The sequence below is a fragment of the Panthera tigris genome, chromosome E3 (genome assembly GCF_018350195.1).
Source record: "Panthera tigris isolate Pti1 chromosome E3, P.tigris_Pti1_mat1.1, whole genome shotgun sequence".
Lineage (NCBI taxonomy): Eukaryota > Metazoa > Chordata > Mammalia > Carnivora > Felidae > Panthera > Panthera tigris.
Genome location: NC_056675.1, coordinates 9,123,108 through 9,144,051, shown reverse-complemented (window position 1 = coordinate 9,144,051; position 20,944 = coordinate 9,123,108). Strand labels below are relative to the sequence as shown.

Here is a 20,944-nt window from a genome sequence, read left to right as displayed (position 1 = left end):
GCTGTTTCTCAATTTAAAACCTGATCATCTTTTTCCTTGTTGGCAAAGGTGCCTTGGAATTTGTGTTGCCGAGTCAGCAGGCCTTTCGGATTTGCTCGGCTTTTGTTGTTTGCGTTTATATCAAGATGGGAACTCAAACAAGTCAGTCCTCCTAAGGATCTACTGTCTCCATCAAGAAGGGACAGTTTGTGCCAGCTCTCCAGAGAGAAAAGGTAAGAGCCCCGGGGATGTTACAATGCTCCCTTCTCAATCTGGTTTTCGGTAGGGGAGGCTGGACTTTGAGGTCTCCGGGATGAAAAGTCAGCCTTGGGAGTTGATAGTTGATTGCCAACTGTCTTCAAATAAATTCAAGTGCTTTCTTGCCAAGGGCTTCTCCTGTTTAACCAGTCTTAGAGGATACTTTCCACGTGGTTTCCATTAGGGCATGCTTTATGGGATGAAGGACACAAGTCATGTTTTCTGCATCTGACCTGGAAAGGTTTATGTCTTTTTTTTTTTTCCTGCACAAACAAAACCGGGTACCTCCTTTGTGTCAAGGCCCATGCCCAGTGCTGGGGTCCACTGGTGGGCAACGGTTCTTTCTGTCACCCGGGAACGCATGGTTTGGTGGAACAGACAGACAAACCACAGATAGTGGCAAGGTGTTGTTGGTGCGATATGTGTGGAGGGGGAGAGGGGGGAGTCGCAGGGCAGAGCCCCAACCCCCCCCCCGACCCCGTTTGTCCAGGAAGGGGTAGGAGGGAAGAGGAAAACTAAGGTGAGTCGTGGAGGAGGAGTAGGATTTGGAAAGGAGGGAAGAAGCCCCACAGAGGAGTTGACGTCTGCAGAGTCCAGAAGTTGCCTGGTGTGCCTGGGCCCCTGTACGGAGCTCCCTGTGGCAGAAGCAACAAGAGACGGGTGTGGGGTAGAGGAGGCTGGTGAAGTAGGCAGAGGGCTGAGCGCGGAGGGTTTTGGGGGCCCTGCCAAGGCTCCGGGGAGCAGGATTTTAGCAGAAGAGGCATTTTGTTTTTTAGTTTATTTTTTATTTTATTTTATTTTATTTTTTTTATTTAAAAAAAAAATTTTTTTTTTTAACGTTTATTTATTTTTGAGACAGAGACAGAGCATGAACGGGGAGGGTCAGAGAGAGGGAGACACAGAATCTGAAACAGGCTCCAGGCTCTGAGCTGTCAGCACAGAGCCCGACGCGGGGCTCGAACTCACAGACCGCGAGATCATGACCTGAGCCGAAGTCGGCCGCTTAACCGACTGAGCCACCCAGGCGCCCCAGAAGAGGCATTTTAGATGAGCACACTGGCTGGAAAGTATGGGATGGATTCGACTGGGTTATTCTCTTTGTGACTGTTTCCTTATGCCATGAGATGTGGCCCCCAGTTTGCTCATAGTCTCCTTGGAGAGATAGAATGGACGTAGAGAACTGTGGAGGGCAGACAGGTGCTGTGGAAGTTGATAAGCGGGTGTTTTCTTTCATTCGGGCACATCGAGGCATCTTGGAGGTGCTGTTTAAATTGGGTCCTGGGGCGCCTGGGTGGCTCAGTCTGTTAAGCGTCCGGCTTCAGCTCTGGTCATGATCTCACGGTTCGTGAGTTCGAGCCCCACGTTGGGCTCTCTGCTGTCAGAGTGATGCCCACCTCTCAGATCTTCTGTCTCCCACTCTTTTTGCCCCTCCCCCAGTGGTGCTTTCTCTCTGCCCCTCTCTCTCTCAAAAATAAATAAACATTAAAAAAATAAAAAATAAATAAATCGGGTCTTGAAAGTATGGGTAAGGTGAGGATGTGTGGCTACGTGGGTGGGATTCTGCACAGAGCCAAGGTATGGAGGTGGGAAAACTGGATGTATATGGGGGTAGCAGGTATGGATTGGGGGAAGGGGAGGCACAGACAAAAGTAAGGTATTGAAGGGAAGCTCCCTGGCAAATACAGTTGATAGGAAGGGACCAGACTGTGATGGGCTTTCAGTGTCAACCTAAGGAACTTGAACTTTATTCCGGAAGTATACTTCGGGAGGCTCAATCTTGCACTTGCCTCTCAGGTGGACCAGAAGGAGAGACAGATTTGGGGAGGCCACTTCAGAGAGAATACTTATCAGGGTGAGAGGCATATAAGTCCCAAGCAACAGGGCCTGAGGAGGGAGGAGAAAAAGGAAGCCGTGGCAGCTGCGGGGCTGGAGGGGAAAGGTTGTGAGGATGTAGAAACCCAGCTTTTTCTCGTAACTGCCTGGGGCCAGGGAATCCAGGGGGAAAGGACAATCAGGAAGGAAGATGAGTCTGGGTTCAGACATATTAAACTAAAAAAAAAAAAAAAAAAAAAAAAGCTTTGTTAATGTTTGTTTATTTTTGAGAGAGAGTGCAAGCAGGGGAGGGGCAGAGAGAGAGGGAGACACAGAGAATCCGAAGCAACTCCAGGCTCTGAGCTGTCAGCACGGAGCCCAACGCAGGGCTCGAACCCACGGACCATGAGATCATGACCTGAGCTGAAGTCGGTTGCTTCACCTTCTGAGCCACCCAGACGCCCCCGGGTTCAGACATATTAAAAGTACCTAAGAGGCCAGCAGGAATGGGGCCATGGGCCACACAGAAACCCTGTGTCAGGGGTAGGGCTTGGTACTTGGGTTAAAATGTGTTGGTTTTCATTTCTACTTTGGGTAAACACAGAGCTAGATTAATACATGCTCATCACTGTTCACGCGTGGCTTGCTTTTACTTATTTCCTAAGTGATTTGTAAGGAATGTAGTAAGTTACCGCGTTCCACCCACCCAGAACAAAAGCTTGAAACGAAAGTTTACCTGTAGTCATTTTATCATTCTCCCCATCCTGAGATAACCATTTTCCCCTCGCTTTCATGCTCATGTAGTTTTATGTGTTTCTGAGGAAAGTAAGAAAACGTTGCTAAGATTTCCCATCTTATCGCATGTCCTCTGATTCATTCGTATTCACTACTGAAGAATCCGTGAACACACCACAGCTTATGCATCTAATCTTCCACTGATGGGCACTTAGTTGTTTCCAGATTTTTGCTGTTGCAAATGTGCTGCTCTGAACATCCCCATACACGTCTGTAGTACAGGTGCAAGAGGTTTTCTCGGGTATGAATTTAGGGGTGATATTTTGCTGGGTCATCCATCATGTGCAACTTTCATAGATGTAGCCAGACTGTTCTCTGAAGTGGTCCTACCAGTATCCACTCCCTCAGCACCAGCGCATGGGACTCAGTTGCTTCACGTTTTTGCCAACACTCACTATAGGCAGACTTCACTTTTCCTGATTGAATGGATATAAAATGGGATCGTTGGGATCTTGATTTCTATGTTCCTGAGCCCTGACATTGAATATCTCTTCATGAGCTTATTGGCATGTGTGTTTCCTGTGAAGTATTTGCTTATGATTTCTGCCAACTTTTTATTATTTACCGGCTGTAAGAGTTCTTTATATATTCTTGATTTCGATCCTTTGTTCATATTGTGATCCTGTGTTCGATTGTCATTTTCTTCCAGCTTGTAATGGGTCATTCTACTTAAAGACGTCTTTTGTTGACCAACCATTCTTTTAAAAAAATTTTTAATGTTTATTTTTGAGAGAGAGAGAGAGAGAGAGACAGAGTGCGAGCAGGGGAGGGGCAGAGAGAGAGAGGGAGACACAGAATCCGAAGCAGGCCCCAAGCTCCAAGCTGTCGGCACAGAGCCCGACGTGGGGCTTGAACTCATGAACCATGAGTTCATGATCTGAGCCGAAGTTGGACGCTTAACCGATTGAGCCACCCAGGTGCCCCATGTTGAACAATCATTCTTAATTTTCACATAGTGAAATGTTTTTGTTTTTTTTTTTCATGTTTGTTTATTTTGAGAGAGAGTGTGTGAGTGGGGGAAGGGCAGAGAGGAGTGATAGAATCCCAAGAAGGCTCGGTGCCGTCAGCACAGAGCCTGACGTGGTGCTTGATCCCATGACTCTGGGATCATGACCTGAGCCAAAATCAAGAGGCAGATGCTTAACTGACCAAGCCACCCAGGCGCCCCCCCACCCTTTTTTTTCTTTTTTGTTTTTGTACTCAGCGTTCTGTATCTTGTTTAAAAAGTCTTTTCCTGACCTTAGTCCTTGCCTTAAGGACCCTATGCTCTAGTAGAGGGCCAGGTAGGTAATTGCACTCAGATATTACATGGACATTGATTGTTACAAGTGGCCTCTTCTGCCAGAGTGGAGGAGTGGGTGTAAGTAAAGATTTCACAGGGTAGAGAGTCTCAAGCTGCCCTCAGGTACTGGGGGAAGACTGGCATGTCGGCAGAGGCCCTTTCCTACTTTCTGATAGAGATGTGGGTTCAGAGAAGTATTTCTCAACTATAGGACGCTGTGAGCACGGCGATGGGTGTTGGGGAAGCTGTACACTGATCACTCTGTGGTTAGTTTGCACATTGTCTGTGGCTGTTTTCACACTGTCGTGGCAGAGTTGCATAGATGCGACAGATGCCTTGTGTTCTGCAAAACCTAAAATATATGTGTACTTTCTGGCCCCTTACAGGAGAAGGTTGCTGACTCCTGCCGGGGGTGGGGGGGGGGGTGTCACGGTAACCGTTGTGACCTGGCGAGAGTGTGTCCCAGCCACCACAGTGGTTTAGTGAGTTGTTGCTGGATGGATAATGAATCTAGGTCAGCGCTGCAAATGTTGCCAACTTTTCTGCTTTCTAAAAGCTGGAAATCTGGAATTTTTTTTTTAATGGTGAATATTCCAATTTTTAAACATCAACTCAGTTTTTAAAAAAATTGAAAACTGTATAGGCCAGGAAAAACACATCTGGCAGGCCGATTTGTCCAGCATCAGTGGACCCCTTCTGTCTCAGTGGACCCTGGGAACAGATTTGGGTTTCTTTATACCCGTGTATTCTTGGGCGGGTTGGTCATCCTTTTCTGCCTCCTCTTCTCGTCTATAAAGTCAGGAGAAGACCCGCCCCAGGACTCATGTGAGTTTCTTAGTGCCTGGTGCCTCGTAAGCTCTTGGTTGGTAGCCATCACTGTTACTCCTGCCACTGCTTCCATTGCTCCCCCATTTTGACCCCTGGGTGGGCCTGGGGACCAGGGCTCTGTCCTGACAGGTCGCCAGTGGTCACATTGCTCCTGGTAGAGAAGGATCAAAGGGATCCTTCGATACAGGGGATCGAAGATTGCTAGTGCCTGCCATCTGCTAGTGCCTGTCGCCTGTGGCTTTCGGTGCCCTATTTGAAGGCTCTGCCCTGACCAGCCCCTGGAGGGCTCAGGTAGGCACAGCTAGAGGAGGAGTTATCACTTCCCTTCCAGCGTGCAAGGGACAGATCATGTATTAGTATCCTTCCATAACTCAGAAACCTAGTAAGTTCTGGGCGGCACCGGCTCGAGCCATCTCTCTTCAAGACAAAAGCCTCGTCTTGCAGTGCCTACCGCTTGCAGTAGTTCAGGCACCTGGGTGGTTGCACCTTTTCTTGCAACTCAGAGATGGGGATGTCTCTTGGCAAAGAGGTGCCATGGTACTCTGACCAGGTCTGTTGTTTGTGAAACCTGCTGGGATAGTCAGTGGCCGTCTAAAGTAACAATGCTAAGTCATGACGGTGGTGCTGGTTTGGTTTCTATTTATGATCTTGTAAAGGTGTTGGGCATATTAAAGAGACGTGTTACTGCTAACAGAAGTAATACTTTCTCACTTTAGAAAATGTGAAGAGTTCAGGTACGTAAGGAAGTTGAACAAAAGGCCTCCTGAGGTTTCTCTAGTCAGTGGCCGCAGCTGTCCCGAACATTTTAGTGTTTCTGTTGAGTTTTCTCTCTGCTTCTCTTTTACCTGGTCAGAATAGTGCTACAGCAAATACCTTTATGTCAAAGGTTTTCTATAATCTCCTTAGATTGTTGGGTCAAAGTGAGTAAGCATTTCTAAACCACTTGATACCTATTACCACACTTTTCTGGAAAGGGTTTATCCTTCCCAGTGGTATGAGGACTCTGTACTCCTGCCAGCACCAAGTATTGAAATTAAGGGGTGTTTGTGTGTGTGTGTGTGTGTGTGTGTGTGTGTTGTTTTTTCTACTATTTTGATAGGCCAAAAAATAATGTTCCGTTGTTTTTAATTTGTATTAAAAACGTTTCTAGTCAGGTAGAACATTTCTTTGCTGGGCTTGTGTGCAGGATTGGACTTTCCCAGGTCTGCGGGAGGGCTTCCTGATGGGACCCGGGGGGCTGGCTGCACTGTGAGAGGTCTGGGAAGGTTATACTCCCTGGGTCAACTGGTGGGTATGGAGTTTCAGGCTGAGCTTCTTGGAAAGGGTCCGAAGAAGAGGTGGAATAGAAAATAGGCCTCCTTGGGGCACCTGGGTGGCTCCGGCGGTTAAGTGTCTTGATCTCTAGGTCGTGAGGTCAAGCCCCGTGTCGGGCCTGGGTGTGGGGCCTACTTAAAAAAAAAAAAAAAAAATAGGCCTCCTGGTTGCCTGCTCTCGCTCATTTCCCATCCATGCCCTTCAGAACTCTTCTGCAGAAGAGCATCCTGGGCGTTTCGAGAAGAAGGAATGAAGACCATTTCTGTGTCAAAAAGAACACCTCGTGTTCCTATATTTTATTCAGTGGGCGGCCTGTGATCACATTTGGAAACAGGTTCCACTGCTTGTAACAGGCTGGCAAACCCATCTGACCGCCTGAGTGGTGGAGTCTACAGACAGGGAAGTGACTGCCCCAAAGTCATCGAGTGTGGAGCACATGTGTGCGCGCGCCGAGGGGGTCCTGACAGATCTCTCCGTTTCCATCTCCTCTCGGGACATTGGGGGGTGTGGGACAGCCACTGTCCCAAGCATGGACTGCAGGGTGAACTGCTGAGCCCGGCACGGGTGGGCTTTGGAGGGATGAAGTGGGGTCCTCACGTGTTGGCAAGGTGGTGATCATCGCTCAGTGTGAGCACTGCTTTAAAAACCACACTCGAAGTCTTCTGCCCAGAGGCCGCAGCTGTGGTGGGATCCCTTCGTGTGGTTCACCCACCTGGAGGCCCACAATTAGGCAGGATGGTTTTCACTCACGTTCTTGTGCCAGCTCAGATCTTGTTCGAAAGCTTTTCTAAATCCTCTGGGGATAGAAAGACTCTGGGACACATGTAACTTTTTTTCTTATGTGTGAAAACTCCTCTCTGGTAGAACAGCAAATTTCCTCTGTGCCTCGCAGCCACAGTACTGTGGACAGGATTTGCAGCTAAATTGCACAAGAAAATGCGAAGGAAAGCAGGAAGGTTTTCTTCGTGGTCAAGGTTGTTGATATTTTTAATTTATTTTTTAAGTTTATTTATTTGGAGACAAGGTGAAAAGGGGAGGGACAGAAAGAGAGAGGGAGAGGATCCCAAGCAGGCTCCGAGTTGCCAATGCATAGCCCAACATGGGGCTTGAATCCATAAACCATGAGATCATGCGCTGAGCTGAAACCAAGAGTCAAACGCTCAATCGATTGAGCCACCCAGGTGCCCCGTTAATATTTTTTAAAATGTTACTTTGGTCTCATAAGAAGTAATATGACCATTGTAGAGCATTTGTATGTACAGAAAGAGGTAAAAAAAAAATCCCATGATCCATCACTCCTATTACCATTTCAGAGATCTTCCTTCCAGTCTTTTTTCTCCTTTCAGCCTTTTTTTTTTTTTTTTTCTAAGTTTATTTATTTTTAGTAATCTCTGCACCCAGCATGGGGCTTGAACTCATGGTGATCAAGAGTCTCAGTCAGGCTCCTCCAACTGAGCCAGCCAGGAGCCCCTTCCTTCCAGCCTTTTAAAAATTAGTTCATGCAGGGCAGAAAGGACATAGGTTTTATGGCATCATAGATTTTGGTAAATTCTTAATTTCTTTTTTTTTTTTTTTAAGATTTTATTTTTAAGTAATCTCTCTATCCAATGAGGAGCTCAAACTCACAATCCTGAGATCAAAAGTCACATGCTCTTCTGACTGAGCCAGCCAGGCACCCCAATTCTTAATTTCTTTTGGCCTCAGTTCTCTCGTCTATAAAATGGGCATAATTCCAGTTGAGGGTTGAGAGCTGGATGACAAGAGCACCAGGCAGAGTGTGTGCCCCGCAGTAGGTGTTCAATAAAGGGCACACCCTCCTGCCTCCCCACCCTAACGGCAGGGCCTGTGCAGTTCCATATCTTGTATTTTTCATTTGTCGTGAACATTATCTTAGGTCTGTAAGCCTTTCTTTTTTTTTAAATGTTTACTTATTTTGAGAGACAGAAATAGAGCGGGAGCAGGGGAGGGACAGAGGGAGAGGGAGAATCTGCTCTGTCAGCGCAGAGCCTGACGTGGGGCTCAAACTCACGAACCGCAAGATCATGATCTTAGCCGAAATCAAGTCAGTTGCTCAACCAACTGAGCCACCCAGGTGCCCCAGGTCTGTAAGCCTTTTGTAAACATTTTTCAACACTTATATTCCATCATTAGAATGTACTGTAACTTATTCAAGAATTCCATTATTGTAGGTGTTCAGGTTACTTCCAGATCGAGGACTATTTCTATGGGCAATTATAATAATTATTATTTTCATAATTAGGGACACCCTAAATAGCCCCCATCATTAGGAGCCGAGACAAATTAGGTTTTTGGACTGCAGCTTTGTGATGGCTGAGGTTGTTGCAGAGAATGGGCGCATTGACATGGCTGTTGGACATGGGTGATTGCTCTGTTCAGGTGCCACGCCAGTGGGCATTTTTGGGCATTGCTTCAAATGTGCCCCAGGCCCCTGGAGCAGAAGGTTCACCTCTCTTCTGTCCGCTGGGGTTTTAGACCCTCTGGGATATTAGGCATTTGAAGAACTGAAGCCCCAGCTTTGGGCCAGCACTAGCTCTGTCCTCAGAGAGTTCCTGTTCCGGTGGGGAGACAGACACCGAGACCAGTGGATGTCGTCGTGTTCGTGTTTGGATAAGTAGGATACACAGTGAAGACTCACAGGTGGGTGGAGTCAGCGCTTTTCTGATGAGGTGTGGGTCAGAGGGCTCAGGAGAGGGGTGCTGTGACTGATTCTGGAAAGATGGGCATGTTTGGGTTCTTGGTGAAGAGAAGACTGGAGTCTGGACACACGTAGCAGCAGGATCTACAGCTGTGAGGAGGTAGGAAATGGCTTGGAATGTTCTGGCACTTGCTAAAGTTTGGTATGGCTGGATGTAAGGTGGAGGCCTTGGTTTGAGGGGGGACCAGCGGCCGTGTCTTCTTCATCTCTGGGTCTTTGGGACCCCAACAGTGCCTGAGGAGGGTGCGCCCTTGGTCGGTGGAGGCCGAACACGTTCAGGAAAAACTTGAGCTGCAGCACTAGCCTGCATTTCTCTGGCTGTTTGGCAAAGTTCTGCGAGTTGGTTCATCCGGGGATGTGCGGACATGCTGGAGCGGACCATGGGTGCTGATCTGTGGGAGGCCCCCGCTGCCTGCCGGGTGAGTGATGCCTGCCAGGAGGTGCCAGGAGGAAAGTCCGGGCCGGGAGTAGCTGGCTCTGAAACCGGTCCTGTGATTTGTACCTGGATGTGGTTACAGAGACTTCTAATTGTAGTCACGGAGCTAATAAGCCAGCCAGCCCAAGGGCATCCCAGGTCTGATCCTCCAGAGTGGGACGTGTGCTCTCGTTGGAGCAGCTGGCGGCTCACTGGCGGCCCTGGCACCCGCGGGCGTGCTCCGCGTTCTTGCAGGCCTGACTCATCGCCCGCGTTCTCGTGCTGTGTAGCCCAGTGCCGCCCCAGGCTGCCGCTCCTCACCCGGACTTGAGGGGTGGGAGGGAGGCCCCGGGGGATGGGGGGCAGGGGTGGGCAGGGAAAGGGAGGGAGGACAGGCTCCGCGGATATCTGCTGTGTGCCAGGTGCTGTGCTGTGTGCTCTGTACCACCTGTCTGTCTGAATGCCCGTGAAAAGCACAGAACATGGATGTTGTTATCATCATTGTCAAGTAGGGGAAAGCAAACTTGGAGAGCTCGGGTACTTCTGTCAGGATGACACAGCGAGTGGAGTAAGTAAGCCTGTGCCTGTTCCTTTCACCTAGGGCTCCAGCTCTGCCTTCCTTGTGGCGGGTGTCGTTGGCCTTCTCGACACCTTGACAGTGCAGTGCACTCGCAGGGACAGCAGCAAAAAGCCCAGGGTCCCACTGTGTAAGCAAGTCCCCACAACTGCCTGGGCCTTGATTTCCTCATCTGCAAAATGGGGAGAAAATTCAGCGTGTTCACTTAAGGGGGTTGTGTAGGAATCCGAACAGATGGTGTGACTGGGAACCGTACTGGCACCGGGGCCCTGGGTGGACGTGCTGTAACTGCTGAGGGTGCTGGGGGACTTGGGACACAGCTTCCTCTCTCCTTCCGCCTTTCTCAGCGCGGCCTGTAAGTGGAGCCCAAGGTGGAGTCAGGCTGAGTTTTCCTCTCTCAGAAATGGACATTAGAGCCGGTTGACCTGGGCTTGTTCTCTGCCGCCACTCAACAGTATTCATGTGACCTTCAATAAGACCTTGACCTCTCTGAGCCTTGTAAAGTGGGAGAAATGCCACCTTGTCAGTCTGTTAGGCGTACACGAGACAGGTATATTTGGCGTTTGCCACTACACTGGTCCTGTTCCTCCTGAACTCCGGGTGCTGGTGCTCCGGGCGCCTGGCGCGGTACGTTCACAGTATAGCGCCCTTCCTCAGACCGCTGCAGGCGGCTTCGCGTTCAGCCGTGTTGTCGACTAGTATGTATACAACACTTAGCACATGACAGGATCTCTGCTGGAGCTGCCGATATGACTGTGGACAAGACAGACTCCCTGGCTCGCTGCCGTCTGGAGGAGCAGAAAAATCTGGAACGTCCTCCTCCTCATACATATATAGAGGCATTAGCATTCTGGCCGGTGCTGCAAGGCAGAAGCTCACGTGAGCCAGGGAAGGGCTCCCTGAACCACACAGGCTGGGCCTCAAGGCTGAGTAGAGTTTACAAGAGAAGAGGATGGGCGAGGGTGGCTGAGAGAAGAGTGTCTCAGGAGCTGGGTGTAAACTCTCTGGGCCTGACTGATGGTCAGCTAGGCCCAGACACGGGTGTGGAGAGGCCGGCCTTCTGCATCTGTGAGATCTTAATGTTTATCTAGGGCGCCCTTCATGGTTAATGAAGTCTCCTGGGTACCCTGGAGACCTGGGCGGAGCTAGGACCAGGCTTTCAGCCCTGCCATTGACCCTCTTGAGGGTCCTTGAGCCCCCAGTCCTTTCTGAGACACAGGTTTTTCCCATCAGGAGCATAGCGGTATCTCCCAAACCTGCGTTGGAAACCATAGAGTGTTCACATAATTGTAAGGGGTCATTGTGGCCTCAGTGCACGAAGGATTTGGGGTGATTCACAAAAACAGTATACAAGGATATACTCAGTAGTTAGGTCAGAGGGAAATGATTGGTAAAAAGAAGCTGGGCTGTTGATTAGCACCCAAAATTCACTCCACAGTATCTTGCTGAACATTTACAGAGGCAGGTACGTTGCTTGATTGACTGAATTCTTCCTGGCTGCCTGAACAAAAAGACAGGATCAGGTACTTGATTCACAATGCTCTTTTCTTTTAGGGAAAAAAGTGATTGTGGGAAAATATTTTTTTTCCCCCTGCATTGAGGCCAACTCTCAGGGACACCGTGTATGTTGATAACTGTTTGTCCTGTTTACAGGTCTGCTGGAAGCACTGGGCAATGAACCCGAGACTTCAGCCCAGAGTGGTCTGAAACCATTTGGGAAGGAAGAGGGAGTCCTGGGGAAGATGGCCATGGCCCCAGGCCCTTCCCTGGCTCAGGTGTACACCAGCCCCGTGGCAGTGGCCGTGTGGGAATGGCAGGACGGGCTGGGCACCTGGCACCCCTACAGTGCCACTGTCTGCAGCTACATCGAGCAGCAGTTTGTCCAGCAGAAGGGCCAGCGCTTCGGGCTGGGGAGTCTGGCCCACAGCATCCCCTTAGGCCAAGCTGACCCCTCGCTGGCCCCTTACATCATTGACCTCCCCAGCTGGACCCAGTTCCGCCAGGACACTGGTAAGACACTTCCTGCCTCTAGTACGTGTTGGAGCACCCGCTTTGGGCCAGGTGCCATGCTGATGGTGGAGTTATATATAGAATTGACTCTCGGCCCTTCATCCTGTCCCCGACAGGTGCTGTGAGTGGTACAGGTACCACAGTATAGGATGTACCTCTTAGTAGTAGGGAGTGCCTTGAGAGCGCAGGGCAGAGGCCCGCCCCGCCCCTTCCCCCCTGTTTCCTAAACCCAAACTGCCTGCTTCCACCTGCAGAAATGGAGGGGCTTGTGGGCAGAGAGGCCAGCACAGAGGAAGAGCGCCGTGCTAGTTAAGAGGGCCTGGTGATGAGTTCTGCTTCCGCTGCACAGTGTCCGTGTGACCTGAGCAGGTTACTTTATTCTCCTGTGTGCTCACATTAGGGTTTGTTGTGTGTTTTGATCAGTATTACTGAGAATGGGACCACCAAGTTCCCCTCGGAGTTGTTCCCCGTCCGTCTAACCCAGTGGTTCTCAACTGGGGGTGTTTTGTCCCCTAGGACATTTGACAACGTTTGGACACATTTTTAATTGTCACAAGTGGGGCAGGGAGCCACTGGCGTCTAGTCAGTAGAGGCCAGGGATGCTGCTAAATGCACGGGACTGGCCCCACGACAAAGAATTCTTGGCCCAGGATGTCACTGGTGGGGAGACTGAGAAACTCTACTCTGATCCCTACGGCAGCGTCCTTGGGTGTGTGAGGACTAAGCCTTCCAATCAGTTGGATACAGAAGAAAGTCCTTGCCTTCCTGATGCTTAGAGTCCACTGAGAAAGGCAGCAAACAAGATATGTAATGTGGAAATTGTGTATTGTGTTAGATGGCAGTAAGTGTTAACCAGGGAATGGAGGTGTTGGGAGAGGTGGAGGTCTGAGCCAGGGTGACCAGGTCACCAGGAAGGGGGTCTAAGACAGACCTGAGGGAGGGGCAGGTTGTCCCTTGAAGGGACTTTGGCTTTGGCTTTTATTCTTTTTTTTATTTTTTATTTTTTTCATGTTTATTTATTTATTTTGAGAGACAGAGAGGGAGAGGGAGAGTACAAGCAGGGGAGGGGCAGAGAGAGAGAATCCTAAGCAGGCTCCGCACCGTCAGCGCGGGGCCCGATGCAGGCCTCGGTCTCACAAACTGTGAGATCATGAGCTGAGCTGAAATCAAGCCAGACGCTCAATTGACTGAGCCACCCAGGCGCCCCTTGGCTTTTATTCTGAAAGGGGGAGCCGTGGGAGGATTTGGGCGGAGGAGTGCTGTAATCTGATTTGGAGGTGAAGAGTATCCCTCTGGCTGCCAAGGATGGAGGCGAGGTGGGGGGTCAGGAGACCAGTAGAAGCAAATTGCAGTGATCATCTTTTGGCAAGTACTCTTGGAAACATGGCCCGAATTAATTTTTCTCTGTAATCATCAGGTTTGGTTTAGTAAGAATATAAGCTAACCACAGGGTATTTCCCAGTAGTTGCTGCTCGAAGAGTCAAAGGGTATGGTACATCCACGTAAGAGACTTACGTAACAATGAATACTGAGTTACGTATAAAATTTTAGAGATGTAAGGAAAACTGATGGCCTAACAGAAGAAAACAGCCCGAAAAGTTTTCAATGTGATTGTCAGCTTCCTAAAAGGACGTGTCTAGAAGATGAGATGGGAAGAAATGCATTGTGATATAAGCTGTGTGGTTAGATTATGGACGGTTTAATTTTCTTAACTTTCCTTTTTTTTTTTTTTTTTTCCAGTTTTTTAAGTGAGGCTACATACGTTTCATCATTAGAAATATTTTGAAAAAGCCTGGAATCTGAGCCATAGCTGTTCTTTGACCTAAGCTCCTGGTATCCCCTACTCCTGCCGAGGAGCACAGATCCCCCTCTGCCATTAGGTCCCTTTGAGCCATAGTTTCTTTACAGAGAGGGAGCTTTCTACCCTTCTACCCTTCGCCCAAAATTTGGAAGGAATAACCAGTACCAGCCTTTAGGTCAGATAGCAACATGACCCTATGTACACTGACCATGTTGGTTTCTTTTGGTTGTAGAAAAAGAATTTTTTTTTTTAATGTTTATTTATTTTTGAGAGAGCATGAGTGGCGGAGGGGCAGAGAGAGGGGGAGACACAGAATCGAAGCAGGCTCAGGCTCTGAGCTGTCAGCACAGAGCCGGACACGGGGCTCGAACTCACAAACCATGCCATGAGATCATGACCTGAACCGAAGTCGGACACTCAACCGACTGAGGCACCCAGGCGCCCCCAAAAATAATTTTTAAGCCCTTTTTGTTTTGGGGGGCTAGCAGATTAGCCATTTACGTGTCCTCCTCCTTTTCAAACAGGTACCATGCGGGCTGTGCGGAGGCATCTGTTCCCCCAACATTCAGCCCCGGGCCGGGGCATCGTCTGGGAGTGGCTGAGTGACGATGGCTCCTGGACAGCATATGAAGCCAGTGTCTGTGACTTCCTGGAGCAGCAGGTGGCCAGGGGCAACCATCTTGTGGACTTGGCTCCCCTGGGGTACAACTATACCGTCAACTACGCCACCCACACGCAGACCAACAAGACTTCGAGCTTCTGCCGTAGTGTGCGGCGCCAAGCAGGACCCCCATACCCGGTGACCACCATCATTGCCCCACCGGGCCACACGGGAGTCGCCTGCTCTTGCCATCAGTGCCTCAGTGGTGGTGGAACTGGCCCCGTGTCGGGCCGCTACCGCCACTCCATGACCAACCTCCCGGCTTACCCTGTCCCCCAGCCCCCCCACAGGACCGCCATTGTCTTTGGGACCCACCAGGCCTTTGCCCCGTACAATAAGCCCTCACTCTCTGGGGCTAGGTCTGCACCCAGGCTGAACACCACCAACCCCTGGGGTGGGGCACCGCCCTCCTTGGGGAACCAGCCCCTCTACCGCTCCAGCCTCTCCCACCTGGGACCGCAGCACCAGCCCCCAGGATTGTCCACTGCCGGCGGAGCCAGGTATCATGTGTTTTTGAGGGTCATTTTGTCTACCTCTGTGCCCTGTCAGCAGGCTTGGGTTTCTGCTTTTACTTAGCTGGGAAGATGTGCCCAAATACCTACAGACCTGGCCCCTGCCTCCTTGTCTCTGCGTCGTCTCCTTTGCATGTGCCACCTGGTGCCCAGGTGCTGGCCTTCCACAGCCTTGCAATGCATGGAGCCTCCCTGACCTCTGGTGCTTGAGCGCTGGTCGTTGCCACATGGGTTAAAAACAGTAATGCCTGCAGCCACCCAGGAGAATCAGGTTCTCTGTAGAGCAGGTAAAGGTGTGCCTGGGTGCCACATCGCTCGTGCCGTGCACCTGAGAATGTTTCGTTGATTCCTCCTCTGTGCCAGGCACTGAAGACACAGACGTGGGACATTCTCTCCCACAAGCCCACAGTCTGGTCCAGGGGGAGGCTGTGAGCCCAGTTTTGGTGCTTAACAGTCGGTTGAGGAGAGAACAAAACACTGGGTGTGTGGCAGGTGGCATCAGGTGACAGGACGGCTTCCATGCTGGTGTAGTCTGGCCCAGTGCCTCCTAGAGCTCTCTGCTCCTTGAGGGGGATGATGAAATGTGCCCCATCTGGACCAGGGGGCACCTAAAAGTCAGGAAACCTCTTGGAGTGGCCAGTGGGGGCTGCTCTCTGGGTGCTTGGAGACCTGTCACTGACAAGGGGCCTTGTCAGTGATCATTACTGAGGGTGTTGGGCTTGGAGAACATTTAGAGAATTCCAAATGGGAGCTGGGATGGGGGGCTGGTTTCTGAGATGGTGACCGGAGAGGGTGGGTAGTGACTGGATGTGTGGGCCTGTAGCGGGCCTGTGACTGCCCTGCCCCCCAAGGGGGTCAACATCTTGTTGGTTTGGACTGACGTTGGCCAGTCAGCTTCTTGGTTCTGCCTTGCTCATCACCCAGCCGCATCCCTGCCTCCTTGACCATGGTGAGTGAGGGCTTCCCAGTGTGGACAACACTTTCTCAGCGGCTTCCTGGACCTCTAGCTAATTTTTTTTTCCCAATGTTTATTTAATTTTTAGAGAGGCAGAGAGCGAACAGGGCAGGGGTGCAGAGAGGGAGACACAGAATCTGAAGCAGGCTGTAGGCTCTGAACTGTCAGCAAAGAGCCTGACGGGGGGCTCAAACCCACGAACCTTGAGATCATGACTTGAGTTGAAATCTGACGCTTAACCAACTGAGCCACCCAGGCACTCCTAGCATTTTTTAAAGCTAGGTTTCAGAGGACCCTGCCAGCTTCTGTAAGACAGGGTGACAGCTGCCATTCACTGAGCACACATTGCCAGGCCCTATCGAGCAGGCTGTGTGAATGATGTAAGTAATCCTTATAGTGACCATATGGTAAGTGGTGTCCTCAGCTTACGGGTGAGCACACCGAGGTTGACAAGGTTGGCAGCATAGCCAGCAAGTGGTAGAGTTGGGGTTAAACCAGGCCCCACAGCAGGCTGTAAGGGACACGTGGAGTTCTTGAAGCTGTCTTAAAGGCAGAGTAATAGGAAGGCAGCGGTATCTTGAGGGATGACTTTGGGGAGTCCATAGACAGGAGGAGAATGGGTCAGGGCATCTTCTGGGGGCATCTCCTTCAGGGAGTGGGAGCAGGTGGACCTGAGTTCTTTCTGGGAATGGGGCTACAGGAGCTTTCACTTGGCCTTCTCCCCGGATTTTCACGTGGGCGTTAGCGAACGGGGCTCTGGGCTGTCCCAGCCCCACCCAGCGTGCTGTGAGGCCCCCTATAGTAAGTGGGTCAGAATCTTTCAGGGAAAAGTGTGCTGTCTGCCAGCACAGAATGGTTATCAGCATGACCAGAGCCTCTTCTACTAGGTCAGTTCTGCTGAGCCTCCTGGGGCTTCTTAAGTTCTTACAGATTATTTTGAGGCACATTTCTAGATAGCTCTAGAACTGGGATTCTGGGATTGAGCCAAGTGATTTGATTGATGGGCTTTGTTGCTCTGTCCTGGTACAGGGTTCCCATTGGTCTCTCCTGATATTTCTCTGGCGTCCCCCCTCCCCAGTCTGAGGGCCCGAGAGACTGCCACAGGGGGCCCCCTAGTACAGGCCAGGCAAGTTACAGAAGGGAAGGTCTTACCTTTGCTTCTGGGCCTGCGTGTTGCTACTTGCCGTGCTTGCCTTGGTTGTAAGCCAGGAAGGGGACCAGGCCAGCCAGCTCTGTTAGTTGAAACCGCCTCGAAGGAGCCTTCCTCCTGAGGTGGGTGTTCATCTTTATCTCCTCCAGCTTTTCAGGAGCTGGGAGAGGCACAGTTCACTTGCATGGGCCTATCCTTGTTTGGAAAAACAGGATTTCTCCCACGTCTTATTTGCATCGATGCTCTTTAGTTCACCCCCTTCCGGTGGGTGTCGTAGAGCTGGCTGGAAGGGGTGTAACAAATACCTGGTGTCTTGACCCAGCAGGGCTAGGATGATCGAAAACACTTGACCCCTTGGTCGACCTCCTTGGGGGCTGTGGTCTGGTTCTCCAAGGTGAATGATTGTCAACTACATTCACTGAAAATTCCCCAGAGAGTGGCAGGCTGGCGGCACCATGGGCTGGGGAAGCCTGAGAACCAGCTGTACTTACTGGTAGCCGCTGGAAAGAACATGTGAATGAGTGGAATCAAAATTCACGGAACCCATGTGGTTTTTATTTGGGAACCCGTGTGGTTTCACATCGCTTCTTGCTCAACCTGGGTAAAACCTTGGCCGACTGACTTCCTTGTGGGAGGCTTTCTGAGTAGGCAATAATACATTGAGAAGGGACTTCGTCTGTCTGTCACTGAGCTGCTGGGTTTAAGAAAATTTCCTAGTAGCTGAACTTTATCCCTTTAAGCACCAAAACTTGTGTTTTAATGATGTGGGGTGGAAAACTTTCCAAAATGTGTCACATGCACACTCTCGTCTTCTTTAATAGGGGGTGTGGTGGCTTAACGTTTTGATGACTTCTGGTAGTGATCGTGACCTGCAGTCTGTTGCAGCTTTGGTGTGGCTGAGCCCCGGGGCGCCTTGCCTTTGCACTAAATGGCCCTTGGAAATGGCTCTGCCGGTTTGCTTTCATCTGCTCTGTTCTTGCTACTGCTGTTCTCCCAGCCTCTAAAGGCACTCCCACCTGCTGTCAGCCTGGCCTGGGTGCTCGGGGGTCCTGGGTCCCAGGGGGACCTTCCTCCCGACTGGCTGTAGGCCCTTGGGTCAGCTCTGTTCCCTTTCCACGTCCCTCCTTTCCCCTCTTAAGATTAAGGAGTTGGGCTGGGAAGTGTGACATTTCCTTTTGCTCCAGTATTACAGTTTTCAAGGTTTCAGGGGAGCCCTGCAGGAAGGTACCCGGCGGCTCCTCAGCTTTCCTGTGTCCCCTTTGCTCCTCTGAGAACAGGGGAACAGTGGACATTTGTACTGGGCTGTGGATTGAGCCTCACAACCACCCCAGGGGCCTTTTAGAATTGTTCTCATCTTATGAATAGAAAAATTGAAGCTCAGAAAGGGTACTCGACCTGGCCAAGGGCACACAGCTTTAAGCTGGAGCGGGTGCTGTTAGCGGGGTCTCCAGAGCCCCCCGCCCCGAGCCGTGTCACATTCCCCATACTGCAAGTGCTGCCCGGGGTTGCTGATTAGTGCTGGCTCACCCTGTGGGGAGCTGGTAGGAGGCTATGCATTTCCTTGGTCCAGCCTCCCAGCCTTGCCCTTTGCCCAGGGGCTGTCCAATCTCGCCTTCACAGAAGAGTAGAAATCCTGGGGATAGTCCCAGACAAGAGAGCCAGGTTGGGCCTTGTAGGTAGACCCAGGAACAGGGGAGGTACCCGAAGGTTGCCTGAGCCCATGACTAGAAGGGCTCTACCTTCTGGAATTCCTTCACTTCTAGAACCTAAGAATTGCAAAGACCGTCAGAGATTATCTGCCTTCCTTTAAAAAACCCAAATGGGAGGCGCCTGGGTGGCTCAGTCGGTTAAGCAGCTGACTTCGGCTCAGGTCATGATCTCGCGGTCTGTGAGTTCGAGCTCCGCGTCGGGCTCTGTGCTGACAGCTCGGAGCCTGGAGCCTGTTTCGGATTCTGTGTCTCCCTCTCTCTGACCCTCCCCTGTTCATGCTCTGTCTCAAAAATAAATAAAACGTTAAAAAAAAATTAAAAAAAAAATAAATAAAAATAAAAAAAATAAAAAACCCAAATGGAGAAACAGGCCCAGGAAGGGGGTGGTGGTTGCTCCAAATCAGTTTAGTGGGACCAAACCCTAGCGCGGGTGGTCTGAATGCCTGGCTCTTCCCCTGCATTATCAGAGCACTCCGGAGCCAGGTCCCTTGTTCCCTCAGGCTTGAGTGTAGCTGAGGCGGGGGCCACGATGTGAGTAGTGTGGCCACACGGGTTATTCTCTTTGGGGAGAACAATCAAGAAATGAAAACAAAACAACCTCTTTCTTCACTCAGACAAATACCGAAGTGCCTGCTGGGCTCTGAACCCTGTGCGGGGCCCTTGGCAGCTTCAGGACCAGCCGAGTGAGAGGTTCTGGTTTGGAGCAGGACCAGCCAGCTCCATGTGGCTTTCCACCAGTGGGATCTGTGACCCAGGGCAGTGGTAGGGAAGGATCTGTGGCAGCTTCCAGGAGCACTGTGGGAACCAGGCAGGTTGTTGGTTCTCTGGCAGCTGTAAGGGCAGCACAGTAGATGGGAACTGTCCGACATTTCCTGAGCGCCTTCCCAGCCCCAGGCCAGGCCCTGTGGAACAGACAATACGACCTGACCCTGTCTTTGGGGATTCTGGGATTCTGCAGGGACTGTGCAGAAGTTTCGGAACCCTTCTGGTGTGGTCATCTTTAACGTGGGCAGGATGGGCTGGAAGACGCGGGAATTGGGCCGGGGTGGGGGGGGGGTGGATTGTCAGGCGTTTCGGGCCATCTCCGCCAACCGGTCTCCAGTGTGGGGCTCTTCCCAAACCAGAGTCGTGTAGATTTATTAACACTTGAGAAATAGAATGTCTTAGAACCAGATAAATGACTCAAACATAGTTACTGTGGGAAGCAAGACCCCCATTAAAAAAAAAAAAAAATCCAAAAAGAAATTCTTCTATTTTGAACTGGTTTTAGGTTTATAGAAAAGTTAAGAAATAGTGAAGAGAGTTACCATATCTCCCTTCCTTGACTCCTCTCATAAACATCTTTCATAACCATGCTGCAGTCTTCAGAACCCGGGAATGGCCATGGGTGCGTTCCTGTCAACTAAGGACTTTTCTCGATTTTCACCGGTTTTTCACCACTGTTTCCATTCTGTCCCAGGATCCTGGGGGACCCCACTTTGCATCCAGTTTTGCTTTCTTCTTCCTTTCCTCCCTTCAGTAGGAGTTCCTCCTTTATCTCCCATAACCTTGACACTTTTAAAGAGTTACTTTGTCGAATGTCCCTTAATTTGGGCTTGTCTGTTGGTTTCTCATGCTTGAGGTTATGCACTTTTGGCAGGAACCACAAAAATGGTGTTCTGTCCCTCTCAGAGCACCATTTCTGGGGTTCCTGGTGTTGATTGGCCCTATTACTGGTGATACTGGTCTTGAGTACTTGTTAGAGCGGGTTGCTGCCAGATTTCCCCTCTTCAGGTACCATAGAGCTCTTATTCTGACAAAGTGAGTGAGCTCAGAATTCTTTTAGGATTGTCTTCAGAGTCTGAATTGCCCAGGAAAACATTTTTTTTGTTGTTGACAGTTTATGCTTCCTTCTTGATCGCTTGTAAAAAGCGGAGGCTCACCGCCAGCCCCCCCCCCCCCCGCCCCTGTTCTCTCCCATCACTGCTCTGGCCCTGCCAGTCGATGCTCCCCCCACTCGATGCCTGGGTTGGAGTTTGACGTCCCCACTTGATTTTTGCGGCGGTGGTGGGGCTGGCTCTGGGCTTCACATCCTCAGCAGTCAGATTCTGTAGGTTAGTTTGGGTCTAAGAGTGCTGAAATTCAGATTTCTTTGATTCTCTTTCCAGACATCAGGATCTTTTTAATTAAA

General features: G+C 50.6%; 1 protein-coding gene across 3 annotated transcripts in view; it reads left to right on the top strand.

Moving 5' to 3' along the window:
- DTX2 (deltex E3 ubiquitin ligase 2) overlaps positions 1-20,944 on the top strand; it is a 35,908-nt gene that overhangs the window by 1,276 nt on the left and 13,688 nt on the right. For all 3 annotated transcript variants that reach the window (XM_007073896.3, XM_007073894.3, XM_007073895.3), the window contains exons 2-4: positions 49-212; positions 11,630-11,986; positions 14,312-14,948. In XM_007073896.3, coding sequence (XP_007073958.1) covers positions 11,719-11,986; positions 14,312-14,948 — 905 coding nt within the window. In that variant the 5' untranslated portion in view covers positions 49-212; positions 11,630-11,718. The remainder of the gene's footprint in view (positions 1-48; positions 213-11,629; positions 11,987-14,311; positions 14,949-20,944) is intronic.